Raw genomic sequence first — 10451 nt, 5'->3', positions numbered from 1 at the left:
CTCTTTTCAGTGAGGTCGATGAAATCATTGAGAAAGTCCTTGGGAAGGTAGTTGCAACGAGGTTTATCACGCAACTCCTGAATGAACTGGTGATTTCAAGACACGTTAGATCCACCGCCTACAGGTAGACTCGCATAGTCTGGGAGATACTGACCTGTGAGATCACATCCTTGACCCGGGCTTCCCATCCTCTTGTGTGTGAGCTCCACTGGATTGTGAAGAACTTATCGGAGCTCCGTAGAAGTCTGCTATTCGGCCAGTGAAAAAGATCGGGCATCAGGCGCCTTGACGCAAATTTTTCAACGTGTTCCCAGGCGCCTAGCCACCACGTAACGAGCTCCAAATACACACAGCCAAGACCCCAAACATCGTATGAGGGACTGATGGGCCCACCACCAACTTGAACTGGAAGGTCAATCTCGTGTGTACAATATGTGGGCGAATTTGGGGTGTCACCCCTTCGCTTCCTATCCGCAGCCGGTTTGGTGCTGAACTCTGCAATGCCAAAGTCAGTGATCTTGAGAATTACCTTGTAATTCTCGGTAAAGGGCCCGGGACCTGAGAAACACAGGATATTTTCGGGTTTGATGTCGCCGTGACGACCAAAAAGCTGACAAGCTTCCTTGTTGTCGAGAGTCAGGACTTGAGTGAATGAAGCCAAGGGGAAAGAGTTGGGATGAAGCAGTGATCTGAAAGACGCCGTGGGGTAACGATGAATATACGCAAGGCCATCCGCAAGGCCCCGGCACTGCTCAGCTAACCAAGAAAAGTTGGCTTGATGTTCTTTCGGCGAAGGGTTTGGGTTGACCTGCCTCCAATAATCATGCAGGTCATACTCTGCCCAAGGGAAGATCAAGTTGAATTCATCATGTTACTTATATGTAGCCAGAAGGCAGATGAGATTTTGGTGATGATTATCACTAAATCCCCTTTTAATGTTGACCTCTCGTTCGAAGTCGCAATCGTTCTGTGACTTTAGCCGTTTGACAGCGACTGCTTGGCTGGGGACCTGGAAGATGCGTGAATAAAGTATTTAAAGAAGGAATGGCAGTGGCTGACGTTGGTACTCTCAAAAGTGTAATGATCAGAATGAATTTCGGCTTTGTATACTTGGCTAACCTTACTCTCCACAAGTTTCTGCCAAGAAGTGAAGGGAAGGGTCTCCTTGACTGTGTTTTTTGCTGTTGTAGCTGATGGCTTCTTGTCATCATTGCGGACAATAAAAAAAAAAGGATCTCCTTGTCCTGAAAACTCTGATGAGGTACCATCTTTACGGAGCCAGCACTGCCCACTACCACTCCAAGAACCTGGTGTAAGTGACCTTGCCCCAGCCTTTAAGGCAACTAGGAGCCCGGTAGGTGTATTGAACTGAGAGCAAAGCAGATCACCATTCCCATTCACTAGACAGCTCGCGGAGGCAGATATGGTGTCTTTGCTGTGTGCCTTGTCGCCTGACACTGATAGTTATTCTTTTATTTCCTAGTCCAATTCATCTTTCTCTGTTATTGAGCTGGCCCCTGTCGCCATATAGGAGCAATGAGGTTGGCTTTATAGTGAAGTTTCAGTATGCAGGCGGTATTTGAGGTCATGCCGAATCATATCACTGCCCGAACGGTGATCATGATACGAACAAAATAGCTCAGATAAACACTCATAATCTGTGATATTACATAACCGAGCCTAGACTATTCGAACTTGAAGTACTCTACCATCTAACTGCAAGCTGCCAAAGACCTGGTGTCGTCCACGATAACTCGCTTTCTGAAGGTGATCCTCATCCCTTGGTGGGTCCATTATTCTATCTCCAACGTTGGACCCTTGAAGGCGTGTGAGGAATCCAAGGATCCAAGGCTGATCCAAAAAGCCTGTCTCGACGAGTTGGAGCTTAATCCGTTTGAGGGAACACGATGATACAACCTGCCCAGGCTTGTAGTGGGCTGGCATCCTATCCCACCCAGCTGGGGGTGGCCTGTGTCTACCATCCCGAGGGTCTCTACCTAATGACACCCTGACACGACCGTGTGATATTTCAGCCCATTCACAATATGGGCGTATGACGTTAAGGTAGGCCTTGTCAAGGGTTCCCCAAGATTTAAATTTCTCTCCGAACCTGTCATTTGTGAATGCAAGGAGAAGAGGAAAGACCTCCCTCAGCTGAGGATTCCTTTGCATGCCGGGAAATAGTGATAGCCTATAAGCACCAAACTCAACGGTCTGGTCAAGAGAGTTGTGGAGTTTTATGAGGTCGGAATAAAGGCTTTGCTGGAGATCTGTAATCGGTATGGCATCAACCTTTTGGTCTTGGCGATGGCTCAATGGAGTTTCGAGCGGATAGTCGCGAAACGTGCAAACTAAATGAGGGCATGCCGCTACCAATAGAAACTCATGTTGGCCTCCAGTGGGGCGCAGGACGAGATAAATGGGAGCCGTGATGTTGTTATCAAAAAGATAGACTTCATCTTCGACTTCGACGAGCGCATCGAGTTTCCTTGGACTCGCCAGTGAGATATAGCCGCCGTGGCTCGTGCAGCGGAATCGGTACCACGAGAAATCCTGACTTTCTCGTGCTCGCATGAAGCGGTCAATGGTGGACAGCCTTGTCAGGTTGAGAGTCATGGCCCCTGAATCGGCATCTACTGTCGCGCCGTGATACCAAAGTCTTTTGCTGATGTTCTTGGGCGCATTATTTTCGGCAGTTGGATTGGGAACAAACCGGATCTGTACGACGTTGTCATGGTGAAATTCGGGCATCATATTCTTCACGCCATCCCAGCTAGGGTTTTCTTCATCCTCATTTCCAAGGAGTTTCTCCCAGGCAACGGGGTCCTTCCAGTTCGGCATCCACGAGGGGATTCCGGCTTCTGCATTAGCACCAGAGGCCTTGAGGAGTAGGTGAGAGGCTCCTTCGTTAATAATACAGTGAGCAAAGAAGCCGGTCGCAAGGTGCTGAAGAGAGATGCTGTAATCTGGCTGAATTTGAATGCCACCTGGCTTCAAGCTGTAGGGACCAAGCATAGCATAGAACTTGTCTCGAACGTCTGAAGATTTGCTTTTCCAAGCCAAGGATAACAGTTCAGGCATGCTCTTTGGTACAAGTAAGCCTCGCGTTACGTGTTGAAACCAAGGCGCTTTGGTTTGTTCCCACGACCAGGTACCGCTTGTCAACTGATTCAGATACTCTGTCATTGAAGGGTCCACCGAGAATATCTTGTCTCCGATGGGAATCACGGCCCGTGGCGCAAGAACTAGCTCTTGAAGAACCCATGCTCTGCTGAAGTACCTGCGCTCAAGAAGCTTCTGGATGGTGAGCCGGCTCGGAGGCCTCAAGGTATCATTCGTTGGTATGGAAATATTCAAGCTTTGGAGCTCGTGGAGACGATGCCTTGTTGGAAACCTCTTTGAAGTCTTGACTGCGATATCATCTCCTAGCCAAAGGATAACTTGGAGGCATTGGGAGTATACCTGACCCATCTTAGCAACTTGTTCACCTCTCTCTCTTGTATCTTTCTGATTGATGCATATTGCGTCGACCCAGAGCGTCCGCTCGCCTCGAGATGGCCGTAGGTAGCGGAGCATGGCGCAGCAGTTGCCAGTTTGCAGCAGGATATCCCAATATTCGCCAACGTAGACGGGGTGGCGCCTGAAAACGACATAATTAGATCCTTGAGCCCAAGAAAGTTTTATAGCACGCACAAAGAGAAATTGCTCGGCGGGGACAAAGAATGCCATCTAACTTACAAGGTCGCATCTCCGCTCTCGCCTCCCCAAGTGTAGGAAACGGCCTCGTATTCCGGGAATTCCCTATCTGAGTATGTTTCCAGCATCAGATGAATGACATCTGTCGGAGACTCATTCTCGTTGGACACCAAGGCAATCAAGCGAAATTCGTCCGCGTCCAAAGTTCGATCATGAATATGCGACGCCCACCTTCTAGAGCTCGTTTCCTTGGAGAGCTTGAGACAGGCCGAAGATTCTGCTGCTGAACTTGGAGCATGGTGCTCTATCGCTCCAGACTCGAAGCTGGGTCTGCGCGACTTACTCCGTGTATATGTTATCGTTGACGGCCAACTGAGATTGAGCTTTCCCGGTGGCTCGTCGGGTGGGAGCGATGGGATTAGACTGGCAGGATGTTCCGTGAGATCCTGAAGCAGATGACGGGCGGAATTACCGCAGGCTTGGCATTTTGGGATCGAATCATCCCCAACTTGAATCCGAGGGGAATCACAAGATATTGCGTGCCAGCGGGACATTAGAATGACTTTGTGGAACGGACCTAGCACTGGGGAGATGCTGAGAGACTATTAAATTGCACCGAGGTATTGTAGTAGTTGGTTGATGTTGAGATCATCAGTCGGAGGCAGCCAGTCTGCTGGCACTTTGACTGACAGCTGAACTCAGGCTGTACTGACAGCACCTAATTGCATGTCCTTGCAGGTAATTGCATAAAAACAGCGATATAGCGCCCATAGCATTTGCCTGAAGAACTGCCCCATGCACGCTCTATTTCTGTCACCCACCTAGGCAGTGATCCGCGTGTGGTATTATCTGAGAGGCGTTTTCTTCTAGCGCAAAGTACATTCTACCGAATTACAAGAAGAAAAGGACATTTGAAGATTTTCCCCCAATCTCCATGGCAGAGAGTCGTAGAACAAACCTTTGGACATCTCGATGGTTTTGCTCGGCAGCTTGGCCTGAAGCCACTGCAATCCCCACAACACCACTCACCATCACCATCAACAGAAGAGCCACAGAAGAGCACGAAAAGATACATAGCACACAAGGGCAAAAATAAACATACAACAGCGGGGATTCGCTGGTCGTCACCGACCCAACTACTAATCCGCCCCTTACTGGCTTAACTATGGGAGAGCGGACGGGATCCCGTGGTCTACAGTAGGTATGGTCGTATGTGCCAGCTGAGACGAATGCAAGGTTTATACCAGTGAGGGCAGGTCAAAACTGCTATCATCTAAGATCCCCGGAACCACATACTTATACGATATATGTGATATTGAGCTTATGAGGCAGCATCTCTCCCGGGATGTCAAGATTCCTGCAGGTAGCAACCGTCAAGAGTCTCTTGTCAAGCCAGGGCTGTTCAATTATGAAATGATTCTACTATATGGCCTCGTTGAGTCTTGAATTTTTAAACGCAAGTCATATGCATTAGCTATAACTACTCGAGATCCTTGAGAGCTAGGCGTGGATCGAGAGAACAGTCATTGTTGAGTCCTCGGATGGGACATACAAGCATGAAAGGAGCCCTCTGTTGGGCTCTTCATTTCTCCAAAGGCCTTTCATACAAATTTCACTTTCGTTTACAGCCAAGATAACGTCTCAGCATTCAGCTGAAGCGAGGTTTGCCTCAAAGGACGATGGGATGCGGAGCCAATGACAACACCCGACAACCACAACGAAAGTGAAGGTACAAAGCTAAAAAGAATAATGCCCAAATGTTGTATGACAATCAAGGTGAATTAAAAACTCGCTGAAGATATATCATCCCTTGTCATCGCAATCCAGAAAGCCACCGTGTCGCGTTCCTTAACCCACATACCCCAGGATATCATCCCCCAACTGGGTACCATAGACAGTCTTTGCTCGCTTTTTGTACATGCCTCGTGATAAATAGATACATTAAGAAGTGCTTCCCAAGTTCCGCCAGCCTAAAGAGCACATGGCTGGCTTTCCCTCCACATCCGTCTTTCTGGTCCCCGTCGGACCACAATGCTTCTAAACTCTGCCAGATCCAAACGATGTCGGCTCAGGCCGATCATAACTAGTCGATGACAATGACTTCTTTATCTTTGGGTATTTGAAATTTCTTTCGGCGCTTTGTTGGAGACTCTAACCGTTCGTCGTCGTTCCGATCACGCTTCTTGTTCACTTGGAGACGCGCGAACGGGCTTTCAAGGCCGATGCTTGTGGTATTTCTTGAGGAAGGCGCTGTCTGTTCACTTCCTGCGTCGGATGCCAATTCGGCTGCATCCGTATAAACACTGCTTCCGGGTGAAGAGGGAGGTTCTGAGTCGTCGACCTCGACTGTGGGCTTGGGCGCGGCCTCTTCACCCGGCAGCATCACGAGCAGGCGACGCCGTATCTCGTCGATGGTGTCTTGTATTTGTGTTCCCAGGCGACTGTCAGGATTAACAACGTAGAGTGTCTGCTCCAGGGTCGCCTGGCAGAGCGTGAGCTGGCTCTGCTCACGCGTTGACCGTTGGGCTGGAGAGAGCTGAGCAAAAGCCGCGTGGGCGTTGCGCCTAAGCGACGGGCGATAATATGGAAATGAGCAGCTCATGACCTTGAGATGGCGTCTAATATCGGTAAGCTTGCGGTCTGTGTGCAGTGCACGTCGCGCTTGTTTGATAGGTACGCACAAGCTGTCAAGGTGGCGGTCTGATGTCGAGAGAGAAAATATTCACCAGGCAGTTTGCGACAGACAACTCACCGCGTTTAAGGTGACTGACCAATGACCGGGCTTTGTTTCGCAATTGCTGCCTGTCCTGTTTCAATACTGAACAAGGAGGTGTGTTGCGCGAGAAAAAGAGAACAGTTGTTGCTGAACAACAGATAACCCTGTGCTTCTTTGGCCCCTATTTCCCGGGACGCTGCAGATATTTCCAGAGGCACAAAGAGACCAGCAACCTCAACAGCATTGTTTGCGCGTACGTACCCGTCGCCTCTTTGTTTGAAGCCAGCGGTGATGATGGCCAGACAGGGATTATTTTGCTGTGTTTGGCGGGGAACAGTCGCAATCACAGTGGACCACGCGACTACGTAAACACATGTGAATGGACGAGACGGCACATGATGTCACTAGCTTGTTACACTTTTGGTGCCCAAGCCAAAGTGAGTCACTTTTGTGACACCTCCCTGTAGGCTCCCTGTAGCTACCCTGAAGTTTCAGAGAAGACAGCTCGTTGCCCTATCGCAAGTTAAACAGGGAGAATAGCTTCATTTCCTTCTCTTCGTACAGTCTGTTCCTCTCTGTATGCACTACTAAAGAACATAATCCAGCTCATCTCCGCAGTCGAGCTCACGCAATCGAAACCCCGCATCTTCACGATTCAGAGTTTGTTTCGGGCGGGGACTCAAAACGAACCTACGACTCAGGTGGGGTCACGGAATAAACACTCCATGTGTCAAACAATGGCCCGCGCAAACTTTTCTATCTAGCTACGAGTTAATTTCAACGTGCTTCAGGTTCCTATTGGATGTGCAGCTTTTCTAGTCCTATGAATATTCATTCCTCTAATATACTTCCGGTGCTCTTTTCTAGGCGGTCATACGTCACGAAGCTGGAGGGTGTCGTCATGAAGAGACGTTGTTGCATTACGGGCACTTACCAGGCCTTGACTACTCGCTATTGAGTAAAATGTGATGAATTTGGCATTGATGATTAATTGGATCTCGAACCCCGAACTGCAAGGACCACAACTACAGCGGCCAGGTGGACGGTAACATCAGCAACAGGATGAACGGCCAGAACAGCAGCTACTCTTGCAGGCATGGCCAGCACTAGGGGGTCCGTGATGTGGATGAAAGAAAATCGACAACATTCTAGTGGTTTCTCTTCACGAGCAAGGAGAGTATTTAATGTTCGATCCCTCTCCTTCTCCTTGTTGTAATCTCGGCCTCGACTGGGTGGCGGCTTCGCTCTTTTCTCAGCACAGTTACTTTCTGCATTGACCTAGGATGTGCCACTCCAACTGCTAATGGGGTCGAGTCGGGAAACGAGATAGTTGTTTGCCATCAATAGATGTTGTGTATGTACTGCCTTGATTACACTTTGCCGAGGAAGATGGCATTGTCGTTGCATTTGACCGGGTGGCTCATGACAACTTTATGAACTTTGACCAACCACATTAAGTCACCTTGGAATTTCCTTAAAATCCAGGAAATGTTTTAGGCTTTAGGCGAAGCTCAGCGAACCCTGACGCACTCTGTGTTTGGACGTCCCTGCCCTGACCCGTCAGGATCAAGCCTTCAATCTTGGCCCTACCACAGACGACATCGTCGGAGGCTCATTTACCAGTTGTTTGTCATGTCGATAGCCAATAGGCAACCGGATTTCCCTGGCTATCTTAACCGAGTTACGGCTTGTTGCACAAGGCCCATTCAGCCATATCATCACGGCCCAGCGCGCCAATGATTAATCGGTCCTCCCCTAAAGGATGAGCCATGGACTCATCTTGAACATACGTTATTATTGGCCATTCCATATATAGCACGGCTGCACTGTGACTTGCTGCGGAGATTGAACAGAAGAAACCAACGAAAATTTTCTCTCGACACAAACAGGCCGAGCGCATGGGACCAAACGCAGGCATAAGAAGGACCTGTCACGAGTCTCCAGTCAGGCTGAAGCAATGCTCTTGGAGGCCGACGTGGCTATGGGTGAGATAACACGGGCTTGTGACATATGCCACGCCAAACAAAACGACATCGACAGTCTCAAGCAATTTAATCACAACCGTTACGAAGACCTCCGTGCGCACCTACAGGATCGTTTTCCAGAGAGTCATCCAAAATACGCCGAAGTCTTGATCATAGAGTCTCTCAAGTACGAGAAGGCCCTTTGTAGTCGTTCTCAGCAATTGTTCGCCGAGGACTTGAAGCTTCAGTTGAAGACAGTGGAGGTGCTGGGCAATGCCCTCAATGCTAGAGTTTGTATCGAAGCCTGCCGCGAAATAAAGGAGCGTAGGAACCCAGACAAGGGGTCTACGCCGGCACAGCAGGAGGAGCACGATGAAGCTTGCTTTCAGGCTGAACAGAACCACACCATGAGCATTGACGAGCTGGCGGTTGAGGTGGAACGGTATTATCAACACTTTGTCCAGCTGCTGGAAATGGAATAGCTTCAACAGTGGAGTGAAAACTGGAAGAAGGTGTTGCAAACATTTGGAAGACACGGCATGCTTGTGTTTATGCTGGAGGGAATCTCAAATCTTGTGGAAGTTGATCTACGACGTGTGTCCTGCCTTCTCGTTATGCGAATGTGAATGGTGCTACAAACAGTGCTAAGCTGGTCCTGGTTTGCGTCTTAGGTCAGCCTGATGATGCCCGGTGTGTGATGAGCCATGACTTCAGGCAGAAAGAAGAGCAAAAAGAGCAATCGTTTATATAGGAACAGCCCGATGCGGGGGTCGAACCCGCAACCTTGAGATCGCGTACTCATCACCCAGAGAAGGGTCATTTAAGAGTCTCACGCTCTACCGATTGAGCTAACCGGGCGTGACTCTGATTGGTCGAAATGTGATGCCCAATTCGCTTGTCAGCGCGGTGGTCGTGATGATCTCCGTGGTGTTGAGACCACACTCAGGCGTGCAATAGAAATGAAGTACGGCATCAGTGATCTCGGGTGTGATGCCACAAAATAGTTCAAAGTGGATATAATCCAGAGGACGGACTCAGTTAGAAACTAGCCTAGGCTGTAAGAACGTCAAAGGGATCAGTCGTGTTAAGGAAATGTCCAACACCGTTGACCATGATCATCAGGCCATCCTGCTGGAGGCCACCTCCTGGGATGTAAATCCTCTTTCCGACTGCGGCGGCGCTCGTTCCATGGCGCGGAACCTGCATAGGCGCCAACTCCTCCCACTTCTGCGTCTCGACGTCAAACACCCACACGTCGTCAAATAGACCTGTCGCCGCATGCTAGTTCGCCTCGCCGCCAAAAGTGTAGAGCCTTGCCCCAACAGCTGCGCCCGCGATGCCCCCACGGGCAGTTGGCATGCGTGTCTTGCCCGTTTCCCAACCAGAAGTCAAGCTGTTGAGGTTCAGCATGAAGACATCGTCGCGAATATTGGACTTCTCGAACCATCGACCGCGGGCGACGTACAAAGTGTTATCAACAATTGCACCGGCTGCGTGTTGTCGACCCTCAGGGATATTGGCCGCTACATCCCCAAGTCGTTGCCATTTTCCAGACGTGGTGTTGAATGCTGTGACTGGTGACAGCGTCCTGATACGCGCCATCTAGTATGGTCATGCCACCGGCAACATAGATAAGCTCGTGACGAACTCCCACAATGGCACTCCCTCGTTCAGTGCCGGGAGGTATAGACTCTAGTTGAATCCATGTGCCAGTCTGCGAATCGTATAGATGGGACTCTCCCGAAGCAATCCACTCGAGCAAAGGCTTGGGAGGATCCGAAGTATCAACGAGACCGCCAAGGAGATAAATCAAGCCATCTTTTGTAGCAACATTGGGATGGTTTACTCGGTATGGGGACGGAGCTCTAGTGCGCCAAGTGTTGGAAGGGATGTCGTAGAGGTGTACCAGTCGACAGTTGTGAAACCGACGAAGAAGCGCCGCAGTCCTGCCACCGGAGGCCCAGTGAGCATTCTCCCGGCGCCGGCTCCGACGCCACCAGATAGCTAGTGCTCTGCAAGGCACTCACTGCCGGTGCCGACCACTACTTCGATGCCCGTTGCGGTATCGAAGTCTG

At 49.9% G+C, this 10451-nt stretch overlaps 3 protein-coding genes across 3 annotated transcripts; all 3 read right to left on the bottom strand.

Annotated features, from left to right (window-relative positions):
- Positions 1-118: 118 nt before the first annotated feature.
- NCS54_00954600 (HET domain-containing protein) lies at positions 119-3081 on the bottom strand (the record flags this gene model as incomplete). Its single annotated transcript, XM_053154889.1, has 2 exons — positions 119-495; positions 2202-3081. The coding sequence occupies 2 exons, from the start codon at positions 3079-3081 to the stop codon at positions 119-121; spliced, it is 1257 nt and encodes a 418-aa protein (XP_053010864.1).
- A 2698-nt stretch (positions 3082-5779) lies between these two features.
- On the bottom strand, positions 5780-6298 carry NCS54_00954500 (Hypothetical protein; the record flags this gene model as incomplete). The annotated part of the gene is made up of 1 exon (XM_053154888.1): positions 5780-6298. The coding sequence occupies one exon, from the start codon at positions 6296-6298 to the stop codon at positions 5780-5782; it is 519 nt and encodes a 172-aa protein (XP_053010863.1).
- Positions 6299-9426: 3128 nt separating this feature from the next.
- On the bottom strand, positions 9427-9978 carry NCS54_00954400 (Hypothetical protein; the record flags this gene model as incomplete). The annotated part of the gene is made up of 2 exons (XM_053154887.1): positions 9427-9657; positions 9700-9978. 2 exons carry the CDS (start codon positions 9976-9978, stop codon positions 9427-9429), a joined length of 510 nt encoding a protein of 169 aa, XP_053010862.1.
- Between the last annotated feature and the right edge of the window lie 473 nt (positions 9979-10451).

This window comes from Fusarium falciforme, chromosome 7 (genome assembly GCF_026873545.1).
Source record: "Fusarium falciforme chromosome 7, complete sequence".
NCBI classification, from domain to species: domain Eukaryota; kingdom Fungi; phylum Ascomycota; class Sordariomycetes; order Hypocreales; family Nectriaceae; genus Fusarium; species Fusarium falciforme.
This window is presented reverse-complemented; position numbering and strand designations above follow the sequence as displayed.